The 22950-nt window shown below is 46.7% G+C and overlaps 1 protein-coding gene across 2 annotated transcripts in view; it reads right to left on the bottom strand.

Annotated features, from left to right (window-relative positions):
• Positions 1-22505, bottom strand: part of Acsl5 (acyl-CoA synthetase long chain family member 5) — a 43591-nt gene extending 21086 nt beyond the window's left edge. The window contains exons 1-3 of one of the 2 annotated variants that reach the window (XM_051200097.1): positions 22371-22505; positions 5744-5928; positions 2742-2850 (exon numbers count right to left, since the gene is read on the bottom strand). In XM_051200097.1, the coding sequence (XP_051056054.1) occupies positions 2742-2850; positions 5744-5899 (265 nt within the window). In that variant the 5' untranslated portion in view covers positions 5900-5928; positions 22371-22505. Of the gene's footprint in view, positions 1-2741; positions 2851-5743; positions 5929-7030; positions 7124-22370 lie in introns of those variants that run through there. The other variant, XM_051200098.1, reaches the window with a different exon arrangement.
• Between the last annotated feature and the right edge of the window lie 445 nt (positions 22506-22950).

Raw genomic sequence — 22950 nt, forward strand, 5'->3', positions numbered from 1 at the left:
AAAGCAACTTGGGGATGAAGGGGCCTCTTCCACTCACATTTCCAGGCAACAGTCCGTCACTGAGGGAAATCAGAACAGGAACTCAAGCAGGGCAGGGAGCTGGAGGCAGGAGCTGATGCAGAGGCCATGGAGGGGTGCTGCTTACTGCCTTCCTTCCTCGGGCTTGCTCAGCCTGCTTTACTATAGAACCCAGGCCCAGGCCCAGGGGTGGCCACACCCATCATGAGCTAGGCTCTCCATCACTAATTAAGAACATGCCCTTGCCTCTAGCCCAATCTTACAAAGGTATTTTCTCCAATGCAGTTCTCTCCTCTCAGGTAAATCTAGCTTATGTCGAGTTGACACTAGCTGGTACACAAGTGCAACGATTATGTTTCAGTTCTCAGTTTAATTTTTCATTATTGCTTTATTGATTTTCTATCTTCATCATAAATTTAAATTGACATATGTATCTTTTTCATAAATATTGCAGTACCTACCATGCAGAATGTCTTTTTCACTCAAATCTTTGGCAAAAGAAAATGCTCATCTTAGTAACATATATTTCAAAAAATAATATTTAAGAATTCACCTGTGAGGATACTTTTACGTTCTTCTCATACAAATTATTTCTTTACGGACATGCCATTACACCATGCCCTGAAAATACGCCAAGTCTACATTTTGAACAATATCTGAAGTCATTTTAGAAATGTACTATCTTATGTTGAATAAAACAAATATACAAAGAAAAAACTGTTTATATATATAGTGTGTATATGTGTGTGTGTATATATACATACATGTGTGTACATATATACATGTGTGTATATATATACATGTGTGTATATATATATATATACGTGTGCATGTATATATATGTGTGTATATATATACGTGTGTATATATATAGTGTGTATATGTGTGTGTGTGTATATATGTGTATGTGTATATATATATATAGTGTGTATATGTGTGTGTATATATGTGTATGTGTATATATATAGTGTGTATATGTGTGTGTGTGTATATATATATATGCATGTATGTGTGTGTGTGTATATATATATATATATATATATATATATATATATATATATTTATTTCATTTCCTTAGTGCGGTCTTCCATTCTTAGACACCTATGTTGGCCCCATACCTTAGCTATTGCAATGCTGCTACAATAAATACTGGCATGAAGGGGGTCTCTGTGATGTGTTGATTTAAAGTCCTTTGGGTAAATACTCAGGAATGTTGTAGCTGAGTCACGTGGTAGTTTTATTTTTATTTGTGAGGAACTGATCTCTGTACTTTATTCTAGGGAGAATGACAAAATGTGCTAATATATGTTATATACTTATATGAATGTGTCCTTATGTAAAAGTATTGTGTACAATGAATATACACAATGAAAATTAAAAACAAGTGAATAATTTTTAAAGGGCTAAAATATAAAATCTTTCCTATGGAGGAGTAATGGGGGATGTCCTTCTGTATGCTGTGAATATATGTTTCTTTTATTGGTTGATGAATAAAGCTGGTTTGGTCAATGGACAGGCAGGATTTAGCCAGGCAAGAAATCCAAATGGGGATAGAGAAAGGTAGTAGGAGGAGTCAGGGAAATGACATGTGGCTGCTCAGGAAGAAGGAAGCCTGGGCGTCACCAGTAAGCCAAGATCACGTGGAGATACACATACTGATAAAAATGGACTAATAACTATAGCCAAAAGAAGCCCGAGCCATCGGCCAAACAGTTTATGATTAATATAAGCTTCCGTGTGTTTCTTTAGGACTAAATGGCTACGGGAACAGGCGAGTCAAAAACTTCTACAAAGGAGTAACTATTTTGTTCAAAATATTGACCGACCTGTCTAATAGAATCCATCAGACTGTAACCTAACAGACGTAAGCTAAAGTACCAGCCCTAACCTTTTCTACTTTTTTGACCTTGTGAATGTCCTTGAACCCTGGAGTCTCCATTTCCTAACCTTGAATATGGAGAGTGGCAGTAACTAGCTAGTAATTAGTTGGTTGCATAGATAACATGTGTGCAGTAGCTGTTGCATTGTTAGTTCATCTTGGGGGTTGACTACTGACTTGGTCATTGATAACATGGGAAGGGAGGGAGAGGTAGCTGCCTCACAGGCAAAAAACGGATACTGGAAAAGTACTGATCATGAGGAGAGAGAGAGCCGTGAGACAGGCAGTTCGGTAAAGAAACGTGGGTGCCTAGCACTGGATTCAGCATCAGACATTAAGTAGCAAGACTTCATTTGTTCCAAATGAACGTAACAAAGCCTATTGGATAACCCTCCCCCAAGGCCCAGAGATCACTACTTAATGTGATATCAAACAGGATGGCAGGACCAAAAGCATGACATGGGAGTCAATAAAGAGCTGGGAACGTTTTTTACATCTCAGCTGTTAATCCTGACTGGTTTTTTATGTGATCGACCGCCAGGAATTACATTATGAAGAGTCGTTCTTAACCAGTGCGCCTGCCCACACAGCACTGGCCCACGCCTGGGAAGAGAAGCTTCCTGTCTGTTGAGTGTAGATTCAGAAACCGCGGGGCACTGAACCCCAGTGTGGAAGAACTGGCTGCCAGCAGCCATCGTGATACAGCGCTTCCCATCTGTCACAGTGCATCTCTGTGGAACACAGCCTTCCCACTGTGGGAGGAGGAGGAGACTCACAGGGAGGACCAGGGCAAACCGAAGCCAGCCCAGGCTTGTTACAGACAAGGCCAGGCGCTCAGGCTTACCAGACACAGCAAGTCCTCTTTGGAAAATTTCATACACCGTCTTGGCGTCTGAGAAGTAATAAAGGATTAGTTCGTTGTTCTTCTGGAACGCTCCACGCCGTGCTCCTCCCTAGGACACAAGACCAAGGTTAGGAAAAGTGTCTGAGTTTTCTCTCTACTCACTCCAAAATGTTAAGAAGACATCATAACTGCTGATTCTTGAAGTCATGGGGCCACTGCCTTCCTCAGTCAACTTGTAAGATTAAATTTGTTCATTGAAACTTTCATGCATGTATGTAATTTGATCTGATCACACTTGCCCCTTTACCCCCCCTGACCCTTCCCATTCCCATCTCTCCTCTTCCTAACAACAATTCCCCTCCCGCCTTCACAGGGGCTTGGAATCTATATAAACTGATGGCATGACCTGCCCTTGGTATGGTTAAGGGGAAGGTTTTTATTGTAGATGACAGAGAGACCAGCCAGAAGCAACTGGGAGAGTCCAGAGCAGAGAGAGAGAATGGACTAGATGAACATGGCCGGCAGACTGGACTTGGCCACGAGAAGGAGGTGGGGAGCGGGGCTTATGGAGAGAGATAAAAAAGCAGGGTTCTAAGGAGAATGGGGGTGGCGGGAGCCTATGAGCTGGAGGGAGTCCAGGATAAGGACGACTAAGATCTTCGCATGCACTTAGAATGTGTAACAGCTGCTTTTGTGATAGTGATGGCGCCTGGAAACCAGCATGCGCTGTGGTATGCTGACAGTTGTCACAGATAGCCATCAGTCCCTTCTGCCAGTGATAAGTGAACGGGGAGCTGCTGGCTTTTGTCTCTCAGAGTCCACGATTGCCTTTTGGAGTTTGGGAAATTGGAGTTTCCTTTGGAGCTGACAGAGTCTACATGGGTATGAATGAAGAACAATCCAGAGGACTGTAGGAAACTGGTCATTGCTGGCACCATTGAGTATTCTAAGCTCCTATATATAAAGCAGCTTCCAACAGTTGACAGCTCCCCAGGGGGAGGACAGGCATAGCCCCCATGAGCTCCTCCTCCTTCCATGCTCAGACCGTTAAAAATTGATGTTTTCATTTCTTGGTTGCATGCATGTGCACATGTGTTGGCACGTGTAACATAGCACACTTGGATTTGGTTCTCCCTTTCTATCCCCTGTGGGCCCTGCTAGGTCTCAAACCCGGGGCAAATGGATGAGGCGCCTATTTAACATACCAAAGCAGAGCTGGCCGCCAGGTTCTCCCAGCATCCCTCAGTACTCAGTAAGTGTTCCAGGGCATGGCTGGCACAACCCGGCCTCTACCCTAACCCTCTCCAGCCAAGGAGCGGGGCTGTTTCTCTATGGAACCCAGACATTCTGGCTGCCCCACCCATTTGCTACCATTTGTTTCCGCTGGCTCTTGCCACCCATCGAGTCTGACTCCATTTCTAGGGCCCGCCTTCTTAGCTCCCTTCCCGCCCCTTGTCAATGGCATGAGTGTTGACTGTGTCTACAGCTGCTAGACCCTTCCACACCCTTCCAAGGCACCAGCCTGGGCCCTCCTCTCACATCTCAGCTCAGTTCTGCTGGGTACCTCTACCACAAACACTTAGCATCTCCGCTTCCCACTGCCCTCTCGTCCCCCTAGCTTTCTCGTGCCTTCCCCTAGCAACTGCGGTCCCGCAGTATCTGCTTTCAGCTCTCTCTTTCCTCCTTACTTCTTTTTCCTTTCCTTTCTTTCTTTTTTTTTTTTTTTAATTCAGGCTCCAGGGGATTGAACTCAGGGAGTCAGCACCTTTTACCCACTGAGCATCTCAACAGCCCCTCAGTCAAGGTCTTGAACCTCCAAGTTGTTGGTACAGTCAGATTATATTTTACATGTATGTGCACACATGCGTACATATGTGTGAAAGCGTACATGTGAGTACATTCATGGGTATGTATGTATTCTGTTGGAGTAATGTCTAGGTGTGCACTCCGCGGCGCGTGTATGGGGGCAGAAGACAATTCTGCCCATCTTTCCATGGGCTCTGGGGACAGAGCTCAGGTCACCAGCAGGAGCAAGAGCCGTTATCTACGGAGCATGTCACTAGCAAAAGCAGATGACTGCTCAGAGTCGGCACGTAACTGTCTGGATCTGGCCTGCCTGTGCTTTTATTGAACACAGCCCTGCTCGCCTGTTTACACCACGGGACTGGCGCTTTCACACTGCGATAGATAGCATAAGTGGTTACAACGGACACCATGTGGCCCGTAACGCGGACACAATTTACTGCCTTCTACTTACAGAGGTTTCTTTGCCAAAGGGGAATCAAAAGATGAGAGATAAACTATGTATGAAGACGAGAGGAAGGAGCCTAGATGACTGAGGGTGTCCTCCCTGGGGGTGAGGTGGGGCTTCACTGACGTCCGGAGGGGTGTCAAGGTACGAGCGTCAAATCAGTGGGGAGGAAACCTGAAGGGGGTGGGTAGTAGACGGAGCCGGTGAAGGAAGACTGAAAAGGACAGGCAGGGCCATCTGGCTAAGAAGGGTGCCCCTCGTGGAAGGTAAAGTTAGAAAGGGTGCGGGGACACCCTTGCCCCTTTGTCTCGGAGGTCGGGAGGGAGCTGAGACTCTGTCTGAAAGACAGAGGGATCAAGAAAACAACTTCTCTACTGTCCTCACACATTGGACGTTTCCATGAAGCGCGTCTCCCAGCAAAGTGTCTCTCTGAACAGCTAGGCAGTACATGCTTTAGGCTTCATAGGTCATATATAAGCTGCCCTTTAGAAACAACTTATCCATTTAAGGGTTTGAGCACTATCCTCAGCTTTTCATCTGCAAAGAAAGGAGACTGGCTTGCAACCTGCGGTCCAGACCACTGTCACCCAAAGGCCCTAGTAGTTGCTTTACTTTGTTTCAAGGGAAATTAAGGAGAAATGTACATTTGGAGAGTGAGGGTTCGCTCTCCCACATTCTCGGTCACCCCCAGGTTTTGCGTTGCGGTTCGTGTCCAGTCGAGCTGACAAACTGAAGGCGGTGCGGACATTACCTCAATCCCCACAGACTGGTTGTCCAGGTCAATGAGAGGTAAGGCTGGCTGAGGCCTGTTGATCAGCCACAGGAAGATGGCCGTTCCAAATGTCAGGAGGCAGATCAGGGCCGGGGCCGGAAGTGGGGAAAAGAAGTAGTTAAAAATAAAAAGCATCTTTGTGAGTGCCAACAGGAAATTCAGACCTTAAAAAAAGAGAAAGAAGGAAAAAGTCAGGAAGTTTGGTTTACAGAGGTGCACACATGTACACACACACACACACACACACACACACACACACACACACACACACGCTCGCACTCCTGCTCTCCAAACAGAGCTGGGCCTCTCTAGAATTTCTCCCACTGTTTACCTTAGCAATGCCGGAAATAATGGGAGCGTTCTCCACCCTGGCCACTTGACCGTCCTCACACAAGGCAGAAAGGGTCAAAGAAGACAAGTTAATCATTTCCCAATTGTGAGAACCGACTGCCTCTTTGTTTGTGGCCCACAGAGCCTAGAAGGCAGCCTAGGCACCCAGTACATGCTAGTAGGAGAGAGTGCACAGACAGCTTCGCCTGCTCAGGCAGAGGCCTGCTCTTCCGTCTGGACTTCCCTTGGCATACACTAAACAGAAGGGACCTCACAGAGGTGATGTCACAGGGTTCACAAATCAATCACTGTGTGCAAGGCACTTCCTGCTGGCCAGACAGGCTTTGCTTATTACTTTCTGTTTTGAAGCACCAAGAGGATCACTGAGATTAACAGAGGTACAACCTCCAGCATCCAGTACCCCACCTTAGAAGCCCTGAGGGACCATTTCCCCCTGAGACAAACATTTGAAGTACAGAGAAAGGTTGTCAAGAATGTACTCGATGCACGATGGACAAATAAGGGTTTGGGCCATGAAACGCTCTTAAAGGGACTGACGCAGCCCAAGCTTCCTCTCCCTAGCTTTCCATAGCATTTCCAGCCATATTCTCCTCCCAGCTACTCTACAAGAAGAACTAACTTGGGGGGCAGACCCTAAGAGCATCTCCATAAGGGAGCCATTCTTATGTCTGTGTCCTCATCACTTGGTCAGGCTAACAGCAGCCAGTGAGTACTATCTATGCCCAACAATGGGCAGAGGTGGACGCTAATGCCACGAGGTACCATTTCACAGATGACAATATAGAGGCTTCTAAATGCAGTGACTTTTCCAGGTTCACTCACTGGTCTTCTTCTCTAGGAAGAGATATAAGCATATACCTTGTTTCTTATCATTTCTAGGCTCGGGACTCAAGAACCAAATATCTGGGGCCTTACAGATCACAGCAAATGAAGTCCCAGATCTGCATTCTTCAGGCTTGATTGCAACACACGACAGAGCAGCATCTCAGAGTCCAGGCCAAACTGATCCTACTCAAAATCAGAGGGGCAAAACAAGCCCAATAAAAAGTTTTATCAGATCAGGATCTTAGCTACTGATAGAGTGTTTTGAGACAGCTGCCATTATTTGGCATCTGGAACCTTCTTCAGTGAAGACGACTTTCGTTCTAGTCCAAGCAAAGCCATAAGGCACGGGGGCGGGCAGGGAGAAGAACAAGCAGAGAGAGAGAGAATTCTGGATCACTGTTCTCATGGGTCAGTCCGTTGTCTGACTGAGGAGTGGTTTCTTCCCGTTTTATGGAGGAAAACCAACTTCCAGAGGCTCAGACAACAGACCTCAAAGCTCTGAGTCTTCTACATTGAAGTCAGGAGTAGAAAACTAAAGAGAAGCAGGAGCCAGAACTACCTAGCTGGTAACTTGAGGGGCTATCACGATTCCCTGCCAGGGTCCTGACAGCAGGGGCTTGGGACCCCGGCTGTGCCGGGGCCTGTACAGCTGTGCGGGACTCCAGGAATCAGTGTGTCGCAGCAGCCAGCTAGGTCACCATTTTTCAGGCAGCCAATTCCAACACAGGGCAAAAGGGAGCCGGCCCCAGGAAGAATGGCTTTGGCAGCAAGTAGCAAAGCCAATCAGAAATCTGCTTGGTGCTTGCCTGCACCTGCCCCCCCCCCCCCGTCCTCTCGTGGGGCTGGGGCAATGCTGCTAGCTGGATCTTATCACTTGGGCTTTTCCCCTCTGCCCCAAGCTGCCCTGCAAACAAACAGAGCCTTACCTGACCTCCTTCAACTGTGGTAACAAGTTTCTGGCGCTGCGCATGCTGCCATCTCCTCTAGACGGCAAGCTGACGTTAAATGGGAGACTTACAAACACTATCTTCACAGGAGGGTCTAAAGGTGAAGTTTCTGTTCCGTGGTGGTGGGGTGGGGTAAGGAAAAGGGGGAGGGAAGGCCAACGGCCTGGTAGGTAAAACCACTGGGAGAAAGGAGACTAGGAGCCCTTGACTCGTCTGTCTCAGGAAGAGCAAATGCTGTCAATCACAGCTAATTGTTACCACATAGTCGCATGGGCTCAGGGTCACAGGGCTGTCAAATCTTTCCTCCTCAGATAATCCAGAAGACTAAGGTATCATAAAATCTCAGTTTTAATGAAAGGGAAGCTTTTAAAGAAACCAATAGGAGCATATCGCCTACTTTAATTTGAACCACAGCCTGACCATATCTGGCTATTCTTTTTAGAATGCCAGAGAATGAGTCTGACCGTGTCCCCACAAATAATAGACAATTTACATATTTTGTTTTTGTTTTTCGACACAGGGTTTCTCTGTGTGGTTTTGGAGCCTGCCCTAGAACTCTCTCTGTCGATCAGGTTGGCCTCAAACTTGCCAAGATCCGCCTGCCTCTGCCTGGGTTAGAGGTGTGTGCCACCATTGCAGGCTGACTTAAACATGTGAAGAGAGTGAATGGGGCTTGGGTATGCTGGCAAGGGGTCTGATGAGGAGGTGCTGAGGGTCTCTTTACCCGTCCATAGAAACGGCTGACCTGCTCAGCTTGTTGTTGCTAACTGAGTTTCAAACCCAAGACGATTACTCATAGAATTTCAGAGGCTTCTCCTTGCTACCCTCACATTTATTTTTAAATTGTGACAAAAATCATCCAGCAGAATTAGCCATTTAAAAATGTATCATTCAGGGGCCTGGGAAGATAATCAGCAAAGTTCTTGCTATATGGGTCCGAGGTCCACCCACTGGACCCATGAGAAATCTTTGGGGCGGTGGCACATGTTTGTAATCCTCACAGTAGGAAAGCAGATGCGCACAGATCCTGGATCTCACTGCCCGGGCAGCCTAGCTTCGTGAGCAAGCCTCAATCCCAGTAACGGGGCCTCCAGTTTCCTGAGGAACCTCACCTGTGCACACCCTTGAGTGTATCTGAATGTTCCATGCACACTCACATGAACACACATACACCCCCTATGACACTAGTGTAGCACTACATATGATACACAAATGCAGCTGTTTTGGTAGGAAAAAAACAGAGCCTGAGAGAAGGTGAGTTCTTAGGTTGAAATCTCACTGGATGAGGATGCTATGGTTACTATTCTATCCCTTAGAATCTACAAACACTCACAGACATATTCAAATAAACCCAGGCAAAGCCACCACCCCTTTTGTCCTGGGTTCTGTGTGGAACAAACTGAGTTTGTGGTCCAGTCCCCTCTAGAATCCCCTGCAAATGTGGTATGGTGGCTTTTGCTAGTTGCTTTGATGTCATGCCTCTGTGGGAAAAAAATCGGGAAGAGGAAAGAGGCGTGTCCCGCTGTGAGTAGAGTTTCAGTTCTAGGCAGTCTACACACGGAGAGGGGGCCACATTACACACGAGGACACCCCAGCTGCACAGCTTCCTCTGCTTTCAGACTTGAGGGCAGCAACATGCCTCTATCCATACACACACACACACACACACACACTCACACACACACACAGCATACACACACAGAGACATGCATGCACACACACATACACACAGGCATGTGTACACACACACACACACACACAAACACACACATGCGCACACACACACACACAGGCACGCATACACATACACACAGAGACATACGCACACACAGACATACACACACACACAGGCATGCACACACACACACAAACAAACACGTGTACACACACATGCATGCGCACACATGCACATAAACACACATGCACACACACACACACAGAGGCATGCAGACACACACACAGAGACATACACAAACAGGCATACGCACACACAGACATGCGCGTGCACACACGCACACATACACACAGGCAAGCATACACACACACACACACGTGCACACATACACACACATAAACACACATACACATACACACACAGACACGCATGTACTTCTTCTCTCTTGCCACCCTTAAGAAGAATCCTCTCACATCAATATTTTGGTGAAAAATGAATTAAAATGGAAAGGTTGTGTTTATGATACACAGCAGAACCAGGCTCAGAGGGACTGGAATTAAGCAGTCTGGTTTTTCACATCTGTAGAAAGTCTAGCCAATAATCACTATGTAATTGGAGTCTTAGGAAATGATGATGATAAGGCAGGGTATCTTTCCTTTCTGTTTCTGGGGAACTAATTATTTTCCATGAAATAATGATATATAAATTTGCAACTATAAAGTTAAAAAAAAATCTGCCTTCTAGAAGGTGGCCAGGCTCATTTAGACCTAATTGGTTTCTCTGTTTTCCTGTTGCATGTATGGACTTATTTTGTGGTGAGTAAAAGCTCATTAAAACAGAGACCAAAGTCCCGCAAGTTCTCACACCCAATTAGTTAACATATTCCATACTTCGGTGTGCTTTTTGTCTATTAACAACCATGTCACATGTCTTAGAACTCCCCATGATTCTGAAGGGATCATTAGGATGCTGAGTATGAAAGCTCTGGCCTGGGCTTCCCATTTCTAATTCAGCCTTCAACTTATTAGGACCCTCCTCAGTTATCAAGCCTTTATGCCCAGAAAAAGAAATGGTCAAAGGTCAAAAATCAATGGCCAATAGTATCATTGGTATACTTAGAAGGACGGGATAGCCTCTTCATTAATGGGCAATGAAAGTCAGTTGAGTGTGTGTTCTTTTTCCAAGAAAGGGAGAGATGTTGTCTCAAGGGGGAAGAAAGTTGCCTGTGCCTGTAGCCTCAGTGCTGGGGAAGCAGACAGGGGAGGATCCTGGAGGTTGGCTGACTGAGATCCAGCTGAACTAGTAAGTCCTTTCAGTGAGAGGCATTCTTCAAAGAGGAAAAAAAGAGGTAGAAGACACTTGGCTGTTGGCATCTATGTGCATGCATTCCAGTTCATACACATACATGACCAGGTACATGTATATACATATAACACAGACACACACACACATGCACGCACACACACACACACACACACACACACACACAAAGTATGGCATCAGTTTTCACTGAAGGACAAGACAACCGTTGATGGCATACTCTTACGAAGCAGAGGAATGTTTGACCCCAGGAGTTGGAGACCAGCCTGGGCAATATAGTGATACCTATCTCAGACAAAACGTAAGAGAGGAGACCCTAATAGCAGGAGTGGGTCTGCCTCTGACTCCTCTCCTGGCTGTTGGAACTCTACTCCTCATACTGGGTCACTTTGCCCAGCCTTAATACAGGGGAGGCGCTCAGTCTTACTGCAACATGGTATGCTATGTTTAACTGATACTCATAGGAGAGCTGCCCTTTCCTGGATGGAGACAGGAGAGGAGAGGATTGGGGGTTGGGGGAGAGGTACTGTGAGAGGAGAAGAAAGTGGGGAGAGGCTGCAGCCAGGATGTAAAATAAACATATGGGGGAAAAAACTGAGAGCAGGAAAACAAACCTTCTAAGGAAATAGAGGCAATTAGTTCTTTTTTTACTTTGTATTTGCTCACATAATCCCGTAAGGTGGCTAAAACAAACTCAGCAAACAGGGAAGTCAAAGTCCCCCATAATTCATACAAATAACTAATTTAAAAATCATGGAAAGATACAATTACGGGGATAAATGTAAATGTTTGGGGCTGGGGAGATGGTTCAAAGGGTATTGGTACTCACTACCACGGCTGACAGCTTGAGGATAACCCCTGGAAATCCCACGATGGGAGGAGAGAGCTGACGCCCAGAAACTATCACCTGACCTCCACATGTGCACGGTGGCATGTGTGATTGAAGACACAAGCAAATACATAATAAATTGAAAAAGACACAAGGTCATGTAAGAGAGCATGAAGATGGAAGAACATGCCTGAAATAGTTGATATCTGTCTCCCCAAACCTATGCATGATTTTCCTGGTAACCTGAGACAATCTGTAAAAACACCCAGAAAAATAAAACTTACAAGGAGAGTCAAAAATATTCTAAAACATAATGGAGTCGGGCAAACATTATCATATTTGAATTTCACTAACGAGCTATGAAAGTTTTCCAGTGGCTACTGAGCCTCCACGTTTATTTAGTAAGATAATCATGAAACACACCCAATAGACAGTATAAACATATACTAGATAGCACTTAAGATCAAAATAGACTTTGTTTACAATAAATAGATAATGGGCTAGCCACCCAGAGAGAAAACATATAAAGCTGATTATTGACTTACTCCAATAAAGTAAGTCGGAGATGGATCAAAGTCTTCAAATACAGCAAGATGAAAAGCATAAGGATATTTGGAAGAGTCCAGAAACAAAGTTTAAAATGTTGGTGGGAAAGACTCAAGATGAGCATGTAAACTGAGACCCAGAAAGGGAAACAATAACAAGCTCGATTACATAAAACTTTTTAAAATTGATGTCTTGTTGGAAGGTAACTCGCTGCACTACACACTCGGAAGCCAGATAATGATAAAAATCTAACCCAATGAGACAAGGGCAGGGACATAGAGAAGCATGCTTATGGAAAAACAGGGTCCTTAAAGTGAGGACAAGGCATTCAACTTCAGTTATAATTTTTGAAAAATACAAACTTAAAAGTGTCTGCCTACCTCCCATCCCCACATCACACCAGCAGAAACAAAGTACAACATGCAATGTTAATTGTGGAATATAAATTTGGTATAGCCTCTTAAGAGGAGGAGTGCCCTCTGCTGTAATTTAAAAGTTTGCCCTTTGCCCCAGTGATTCTACCATCAATTTACCCAATAGAAAATAAACAAAGGGCACTGGAAACATTGTATGAAGTACAGCCTGAGGATTTGAGCTTGAGTCAGCTCCTGAGCTTAATTCCTGCCATGCTGTCTTCTGTCATCCAGGAAAGGTAACTTATTCTCTGGGTGGCTTCTGTCCACAGAATGGCTACAGTATCTCCATAACCTGTTGCTGTGATTTAAGAACTAAACAGAAGTATGTGTAGAGTGTTAAAGCTATACCCATCCACTCATCATAAAGCTAAAATGTTGTTTCAAATCCTAGAAAAGTCTGCCTGTTTAAGTTGGCACCCAAACAATACTGCTTCTACACAATGGAAGTCTTAGTAGGCAAACAGATTCAAATGTGTTGATATGAAAGCAGCTCCAGCATCTACTGCTAGGTAAAGTGAATATAGACAACTGTGATGGACTGTATAGAATTGGTGTTTCCGAAGGGATAGGAAAGCTAGGGTCACAAGCTCAGGCCAGATGGGCAGTGATGGCCCAATGCCTTTAACCCCAGCACCTGGGAGGCAGAGGCAGGTGGATCTCTGTGAGTTCAAGGCCAGCCTTGGCTATAGAGTAAGTTCCAGGACAGCCAGAGCTGTTACAAACCCTGCCTTGAGGGGAAAAAAAAAAAAAGAGCACAGGCCATTCTAGCTAAGTGGGATTATTGTCCATTGATTATTGTCCATTGGAGATTGTGACAACACACCCGAGTACTGCATAGATCACTGTAGTGTGGTAGAACACCGATGACTTAAACAACACCAGCAAAAGGGACTGGATTCTACAGGAAGTGGTGAGCTTTGGTCAAGGAGGTTTGAGTAGCTCTAACTGGGAAGGAAATTCTTGATGGTGTATATTGTTTAATCTGAAATGCATATTTTGTTTTATCTACAAACTAATATTTATGACTATTCTCCCGACTCTGACTCAGGCGACTGGTGCAGGATGTCCCACCCCCAGGTCAGGCAGCTGGTGCAGAATGTCCCGCCTTCAGTTCAGTACAGCACCTGCGGTGTACACACCTGGGAACATGGCCACCTCCCAGCCTTGTTTCCCTTGGTGCCACTCTCCCCTCACCAAAACAACATTCCACAGGAGCCTCTTGCAGGGCGTCCAGGGTGTAAAGGATGTCTCAACCCCTGAACAGGCCAGCCTGAACTGCATCTCTGAGAGTGGAAACTTTTTCATTCATCTCTCCACAGATAAGAATCCAGAGCAAAGGTGGAGTCTGAGTCACAGTGCCAAAAGAGCTATGGATATGCAACTCTCAACGTTTACTCCAAGTAGCTGAGAAGGCTGGGGTGAGAGCCTGACCTATGAGCCAGTAGATAAGTTCCCAGCCACTTAGCAGTATCTGGGCTCTCAGGCCACCACCTCACATTAGCCATGTGATCAGCCATAGACCTGCTCCTGGGTGTTTGGAAAGACACACGCATACTAGCTCTGGAAATCGGAAAAATGGAATCTTGGACTCTTCACAAAGATCTGTGAGCAGAACTGGGCATAACAAAAAAAGGGAGCCCTGTTAAAGACCCCAGGAGATGGCTGAGGAGTGCTTTCCATGAAACAGAACGATTGACCTCTATTGTTTACATGATTGGAGGGCGGGGATAAGAACAGGAACAAGTAAGAAGCAGCTCCCACTGCCCTCTCCCTTCTCAGCCCAACTGCTAGGATGAGTCCCACGGCTGGAAGATGTAAGACCCCTGCCATAAGCAAGCACTGTGTCAACGAATCATGAGAACTGTCAAAGATGTTCTGTACACACAGGGCCATGATCTCAGATCTCAGGAGGGCTGCGATGGCATCCTCTTCTGGTTTGGTCCTCAGCGAGGCTTCTGTAAGTCAGCGGAGCATCTCCGTGACATGCTATGAGCACCCTGTGTGAAGGTCATCCAGCCTTTGGATTCCAGTGCACCCAGCACAGACCCCACATTAAAGTGGGGATCCACCGAGACTGTGCCCCTCTTTGTTTTGTCTGTCTGGCACATGCTCGGAGTAGGACAACCAGGGAGAGGAGTCTGTTGAAGTACACTCAATGCAGAGCTCAGTCTCAGCAGAAACACGACGTTAGCCTGGACTGGAGTCTGCTTGATCATTCTTGGGAGTACCACAGCTGGGACTTCACACATGAAGGGTAACAGGTGCCCAACGTAAATGAGGTCAAGGCAGAGCCCCAAGCATGTCATGTGTGCCCTGGGATATTCAAACCCACTATGTCCAGGTAGCTATAACATTCAGCACAGGAAAGGACTTGCAGCTCTTCAGCTGGTAGGGGATAAAGTCATTTTCTCAGAGAGTTAAGGTGATCTACTGCAGTGTACCCAAATGTTGGCTGTTATGGGTTGACAAAGGTATGTATGGTAGGAAATGTTTATTTAGCCTGTGACACTGTGATTCCTATGTTTATTTTGGAAAAGGTAAGTGGAGCTGGGGGTGTAGCTATTGGCAGAGCATCGGGCCAGCATTCATAGAGCCCTGGGTTTGATCCCCAAAACCATATAAACCAGGAGTAGCAACACACCCCTGTCACCCCAGCATTCAGGGGGTGGAGGCAGGAGAATCTGAAGGTCAGATTCAAGGGCCAATGAGTCCTGCTATACAATGAGTTTGGAGCCAGCCTGGGACACACAACATTCTATCTCAGAAACAAAATGCCAAAATAAAATAAAAACAAAAGCAAAAGACCACAACAAAACAGAAAAGAACAAGAGGAAGACAAGAAGAGAAGGGAAGAGTAGAACAGAAGAAAAAGAAAAAAAAAGAAGAGGCAAATAAAGACCATGGGTCTATGTGTCCAGCAATGCATCCAGTGTTGGTTGACAAACATTAGAACCTTTAACTCCTACCCTGCAGCATTATAATAAGTCTTTGCAAGGAGGGAAGGGTGTTTCTTTTTTAGTAATATTCATTGTATGTAACTGTGTCTAATGTAGTTTTTGCTCACATTCTCTCCCATAACCCTTTCTCCTCCCACTCCCACTAACCCCTGGGAAATGGTCTTTTGTTTTGTTTTGGTTTTTGAGACAGAGTTTCTCTGTATTGTTTTGCAGGCTGTCCTGGAACTAGCTGTGTAAACCAGGCTAGCTTCGAACTCACAAAGACCCACCAGCCTTTGCCTCCCAAGTGCTGGGATTAAAGGCATGCACCACCAATGCCCAGCTCAGGAAATGGAGGTGGAAGGTTCATTTTTAGTTAAGGAGAGTAAAGAAAAAGGCTCCAAGAGGCATCAGCGAGACAGTGTCGGTGCACAGTGCTCCACTGGGCTCAGTTTGGGTCTCAGACACCGTCACTGGGGTGTGGCGGTGATAGGCCTTAGCCAGCTGAGCCAAGTGGCACTTAATAGGACACCCCTTGTTAATTCAAGTTCCAACAGCCTATTAACTCAGCCCCTTGGGATATTTGTAGAGCCACCCACAGGGTGGTGACAGGAAGTGACAAATCCCACCGGCACTCAGGTTGATAAAACTGACCTTAATCTACTATTATATTTTGAACAAACCACAGTCCAATGGCCCCACCCTAAAAAAAAAAAAAAAAAAACTTGTCAAGGTGAGCACCCCAAAGGGCAGCTCTAGCTTCTTGCTGACCAAATGCATTTTAAGAGAACTGGTTAAGCAAAGCCAGTGTCACAGGTCCCCTAGATTTGATAAGAGGGTCTGTAAAACAGATAGAGTGGGCAAAGTGCTGGGCGCTCATCACTCCTTTGTGATAAAGAGCAGATGATGTAACAGGTTGTGAAAGAGCACTTCCTGCCTGGGTTCTCTGCACAATCAGGTCTCTCACACTACCTGATTAGACCAATGGTCAAGCATCACCAGATCTGAAGTGTAGGCAGTGAGCTTGACTGCCAGGACTCCCCTGGCCAGAGACAAACCTCCAAGGTCATTGCTCTTTTGACTTTAGAGCAGCAGCAGATCTATCATTTACCAGACAAGTGGACCCAGGGATAGTCACTCAACATCTGCAAATCTTCTCTTTCAACTGCACATAGCAAAAGTTCTGTGGTACCTGGTGCACTACTGGGCACTTGGCGAATCCTGAGGAAAGAGCCTCTCTTGTCAGGGCTGGGGAGATGGTTCAGTCAGTGCAGTATTTGCCGCACAAGTCTGAGGACCTAAGTTAGGTTTTCTCAGAACCCAGGTCTGAAAAGACAAAAGTCAGGTGTGATGGCACATGCTTATAATCCCAGCCCTGGGAAGATGGAGGCAGTAGATTGCTAGAGCTAACTTAGTCTGCTTATTGAGTTCCAGGCTGATGAGAACCTCTGTCTCACAACGAAGATGTCAAGAAGCTGAGGAAGAACTCCAAAGGTTGTCCTCCGGCATCCAGGTATATTTACACATGCCTACCTACACACGCTTATATGTAGTGATACATTATTTATGACCTAGTAAATCTTGCCTGAGGATTCAGAAAGCAGAGTCAGCCACAAACCATAGAAGTCAGGCACACACTTTTAATCCCAGCATCCAGAAGCTAGGAGGTGGTGGTGCGTACCTTTAATCCTAGGACTCAGGATTAAGAGACAGACAGGATTAAGAGATAGTCCAAGGCTACCCGGATCTACAGGAGATTGGATCAGTCTAAAAGTGAATTATAGCTCACACCTTTAATCCCAGTACTAGAGGGATATAAAAGACAGGAGCAAGTAGTCTGTATGAGACATTCATTCTCCAGCCACACTGAGAGGTTGGTGAGAGCTCGTGGAGACAGGACCAGCCTGTTCAGCCTGAGGTAGAGTTAAGCTGGTGGCCAGCTGCTTTGCTTTAATGATGCTCAGCTGGAAGTTTGAACCCCAGTATCAGTCTGTGGGTCTTTCATTAATCCCTGTTACACCTGCACACATGTGTTCCTGCACGCACACACCAACACAAAGGGTTTCTCTTTTCTCTCTTCCATTTACCTCCGTTTTCACATCCTTACTCCTATGACATGACCTGTTATGAGATGTCCCAAAAGATACAATCATCTTGGTTCCTCTTCCAGACAAATGTCTTAACAAGTCCTTGTGTCTTGTTTAAAGACAGCACTTCTAATTGGAGGAGACAGGGCTATCTGGGACCGAGCCCCACGCCCTTCCTCACATCCTCCCACAAGCCACTCACAACCCCACAGCCTTAGAATAGAATGACCCAGGAAGACCGAGAGATCTGTAATGGCCGTTCGTGGACTGTCTGACCTTCCAAACCCTATGAACTCATGTATTATTCACATACCAGGAATGGGGAAGCCAGGAAGAATCCGGCCCTGTGCCAGTGGGAAGGGCAATGGAGAGACTGTGCCTAACATCATGACAGAACATGGAATGTGGTGTCAGCTGTGAAGGCTGAGGTCACTGCTTGGACCACACCACAGAGTGCTGCCAGACTCAGAAGTCACCTCTGGCTGCTCCCAGCCAAGAATCAGTGCATCTGTTAGGCAGGAGTATGAGACTCAGCAAGATATATATATACTTTTTTAAATGGACCCTCTAACACATTCATAATGCTATGCCACCGAATACTTTTACTTAATCCCAAAATATTTTCATCATCCCAAAAGCACTCCCCCTGTCCCCAGCCCCGACAACTAGTCTGTCTAGATTCTATCTCTATGCATTTGAGATGGCAGGATTTCTAAAGATTAACTATCTCCCAGTTTCTTATTCTTTGACCTATGCATTAAGTCAGACTCAGCAGTGTTAGAGAACAGATCATCCTTGGAACTAAATGAGTGCACGTTCACACTCCAGGGCCAACCATCTATGATGTGTTGAGTGTCTTTCTAGGTCACACTTTTAGCCCTACTCCATAGGGTCCGCTGAGAATCAAAAGATAGGACCCATAGGACTCTAAGCACAGAGCCCTTCCCCCAATGACGGCAGCAGTAATGTTCATGGTTCCAGAAAATTATCAAATAGGAGATGACCATATAAACCTAATACCTGGTATCCAGGGTGTCACACATGAAAATCTTTTTTCAAGCTAAAATTGTAGGCTGTTCAAAGGAAGGCTAATCCTACAAGTGAATGAAGAGCAAGTTTTTAGGATAAAATTACAAGTATTTTATTTTTGAAAGCAACAGACAGCCTACAATTCCAATACAATTGACAGCCTGCTTGCTCCATGTGTGACCTTGGGGAAGTAGCTCCACCTCTCTTAACCAAAAATAGCGAAACCATCCACCTCAAAACATTGCCTCGACCAAATGCCATCTCTGCTGTGTGTTGGTACTCAGCTTAGTTCTCTGTTCTTCTGTACTGTCCACCTTCCTCCAACCTGCAGCCTCATTGTGCTGTAGCACTGAGGGGCACAGAGGCACACTGAAACTGTGGCGTGTGTCCTTGCCCTAAAGAACTCTTATAGCTCGGCGTGGTGGCACACACACCTTTAATCCCAGCACTTGCTCAGCCAGTCTCATCTAAGTAAGAAGTTCCAGCTCAGTCTGGACTACAACGAAAGTTTGGTTCAAAAAACAAACCAAAACAAAATTATAACATGGCCTTAAGTCAGAATGCTTGGCTGAAACTTTGTTTGGTGTAGACAGTATTCTTTTGAAAATTAAATTGAATGTGCTTCTCTGGGTTATATGTGCTGCACATTTTCCTAGCGTTCCCATCACCAATATCCTGTTATAGACCAACTACTTCACCTGCCTGTGTTACCTGCATTTCTCAAAGCGCCTGACTGCTTGCATTCAGAGCTATTTATTTAGGCTTTTGTGCCTTTCGCTGGTAGAGACAGGCACAATGCTCACAAGCCTTTATACTGCCTTTATTTCTTCCAAGGTGCATTCTAAAATTACCTGAAACATCTGCCACACGGATACAGAGGCAGGATCAGAATCTATGGCTTCCATCTCCAGTTTTTAAACCTGACTAATGCTTTTACTATTTTACTTCAGCCCTGCCTGTTAGTCACCTTTAAGCAGGAAGTTTAGATTCAATCCTGCCATTCAGACTAGACTGTCAAGGAGGGAGGGGTGTGATACCCAGCCACGGAGCCCCTTCTCAATACTCACTCCCGCAAAGCCTTTCAACAGCATCCTGGATCTAACCTGTACTCACAGCCCTGAAAAGAGACCTAACTTCATTTGAAAGCCATTCTTTCTGTTTCTCCATCTTAGTCTCCTACCCTCAGATAGGGGGGGACGGGGACGGGGGGCAAAGTCCAGTGAAAAATCAAGGCCAACCTCCCCCACCCCAGCCCACCCCAGGGAGCTATGCCACGTGCTCAGGCCCGCAATAGAAGAAAAAAAAAAAAAAAAAAAAAACCCGGTCTCTGTAATCCACCTCCGGAAAAGAGACGGAGAAAGTCCCCTCCCATTGTCCCTTCCTCCATCCCCCACCCCCGCCCCCCACCTCTCCACACGCGGGGCGCACAGGTAGCCCTGGGAGCCCCCACCCCCATCCCCGGGACCGAAAGAGCATGGCGCACACGTGGGGCTCGGCGAGCGAGCGTTGGATTAGCAGCAGCTTCCTGAAGCTGGGCAGGGAGGAGGGGGTCGGGAAGCCTCGGTCACACGCCCGGGAACCCGTCCTTGGATCACAGCCCCGCTGCAGATCCCTTACCCTGTGAAGGGCCGAATGGCTGGCAGCTTCTGAGCGGGGCTTCCTGGCTCCGGCTTCTTGCTGGCCGGGGAGCCCCTATCCCTCCTTGCTCACCCCGGGCTTCTCCAGGGGCAGGGCGGCTTCAGAGCGTCCATGCAGACAGGCAGGCAGCCTGGCTAGTGTCCCCTCTTGTGCCCTGCCCTGAGCTGCCCCGGCCAGGCCATAGCCCGGCTTTCTGACATGCTGCTGCTGGGGACTTCACTTCCTGGTTGGCTTTTTTTTTTTTTTTTTTTTTTTCCTCTTTCACAACTGAAAGTGGAAGCGCTTCTGACCAGACCAGGAGGAGACAGGCAGCCAAAGCTACCCCGGCTGGTTTTCAAAGCCTTTAGCCCCAGCCCCTAAGGGCTGAAACAAAAGCCACCTTGCAATCCACGAGTCCACCTGCTCCCGCTCGCCCCACCAGCTCTCCCCCAAGACAAAAATCCAAATGAAACCGACTTGAGGTGGCCCTGGGTTCACTGCCAGAGAGACGGAGGTGACGTTGTTCCCCGCTGCGTTCGCAGGACAGGAAAGTCCAGCTAGAGGGACTGCCGCGCTTGGGTCAACCTCAACCCAACTGTCTTCTCCCCGCTCCCCGCTCCCCAGAGCTGCCCCGCTCAGGAACACTGGCATGCGGACCTCAGAGACAACAGAATAAACAAAATGAGCCAGCAACCCCTGGAGCAGCGAGCCATTAAATTGACGTGGTTCCTTTTTCCTCTGACACACCAGAGCGGCCTCTGGCTCAGCCAGGCTTAATGTAAGATTGTGTTCGGTGACCCCTCTCACACCTCCGCACTTCCCGGGTTCACGGCTGCCTCGTTTGATCACCCTTTAAGACTCTGGTCTCCCAGGAGCACAAGACCCCATTTTAGGATTTGGAGAGAGAGGACAGGTTCTGCCCCTCACCCCCACCCCGGCAGCAACCTCACAGGCAGGCAGAATTACACAGCACTTTCCCAGCCTCCATCCCTCAGCAGGAAGTTCAAGGTGAGCCTGGCTCCTCGCTAGAGTGCTAGCTGCTGCTTTAGGGTTCCTACTCTCGGCAGAGAGCACCCCCTCCTGTATCTCGGAGAACAGCAGGTTTGTCCCCTCCGGAAGGATAGAAGGAGGTGCCTCTGGCTTTTGTTTAGTCTCAGGGCTCAGCTTCCCCAGAAATAATTTTCTTCAGAGGAGACAATTAGATGGCAGGAAGATGCCAAGCCTCGGTGCCTGGAATCTCTGACTTCTGTCTAAGGTCCGTCTCAGCCATTGCAGGTTCAGAGGACACCAACTAATACTGTTAGTCTCCCTTGGAATTGAATGCCAAGTTCAGCAAGGTCTGGGCCATTCTAAAATCTCACTGGATTGTCTTTCTATGCAGTCTCCACAGGCAGTAGTGACACTCCAAACATTTTCATGGGACCATTCTGACATCACTCAAGATTGTTGTAGGGTGGGGCAGATCATAGAGAGACTGACCACCAAGTACTATCTAAAGCCAGGTCAAACGGCTCAACAACTCAGAGATGCATCCAAAATGAGGCCAGTGCTGCATCCCTTACAGGAGCTGTCCCTCCCGCCCCCCACACCAGCCAACATATCCTGTCCTTGGGATGCTTGCCAGCCCCTAACAGCATCCCTGCTGAGAAGTCCTTTTTTCCCCATCCCTTCCAATAAGAGTCTCTGTCATCTGCAATTGTTAAGTAGCACCTCTAAGAATTTCTGAATGGAAGATGAAGGAAATTTACATCCTAACTCAGCCATTAACCTTTTAAAAGCTTTGTGCCTTTTAAAAGGTGAGATTGGTATTTTATTCCAATCCTTTTCTCCCTCTCTTCTAGAATTAAAGTGGCTTAAATGTTTCCCTTTCCAATCGATCTCTTTCTTTGCCTCCTACACAAGTCAGGTGAGATTACCGCTCATGTTATGAAAGAACTCTATGCAGGCTGAGGATGAATGTACATCCACAACCCACCTTTCCCCAGACTACTTTACTCCCATGTGTCATAGACAGGGAAGGCAGCTCACCTTGTGAGGACAGTTACCGAGGCTGGGTGGAGGGATGGTTCCTCTTGCAGCTAGCTTGTTGGTTCAGCACCACATCCAGCTGCCTCTGCCTTTCCACGCTCCACTCTGGACTAGGCACACTGGAAGCCACTGAATCCCGTCCTGAGAGTGCCGTGCCAGCTCCTCTGGAACCTTTGGACCTGTCGCAATAGACGTGCAAAGGTAGAAGTTACCTGCTCAAACACTCAGAGTCACCTCTGACAGAAGCATAGAATTTGGCAAAAGGTTAAACAAGAGATTATTAGGCAATGAACTTAAGAGGGAAAAAAAAAAATAGAGCAATTGGCTCAGAAAGCTACTATTGAGTGGAGTGAAACTGTTGTAAAGCCCAGACTTCAGGGGAAGGGGTAGGCATGCACAGGGCTTTGCATATAACCTTTTTCTTTGCCACCATCTTTGGGACTGAGACTGGAAGAGGCCAGACTAGAATAATAAGGCAGAGAAAGTGCACCACATTTTAGGATGACAGGAAATGGGGAAGGCACTTTCACTGATTCAGGCTACAGCTTAAAATATGGACAGAGTAGAAGTTTGTGTTTGG

Source organism: Phodopus roborovskii, unplaced genomic scaffold (assembly GCF_943737965.1).
Source record: "Phodopus roborovskii unplaced genomic scaffold, PHOROB, whole genome shotgun sequence".
NCBI classification, from domain to species: Eukaryota; Metazoa; Chordata; class Mammalia; order Rodentia; family Cricetidae; genus Phodopus; species Phodopus roborovskii.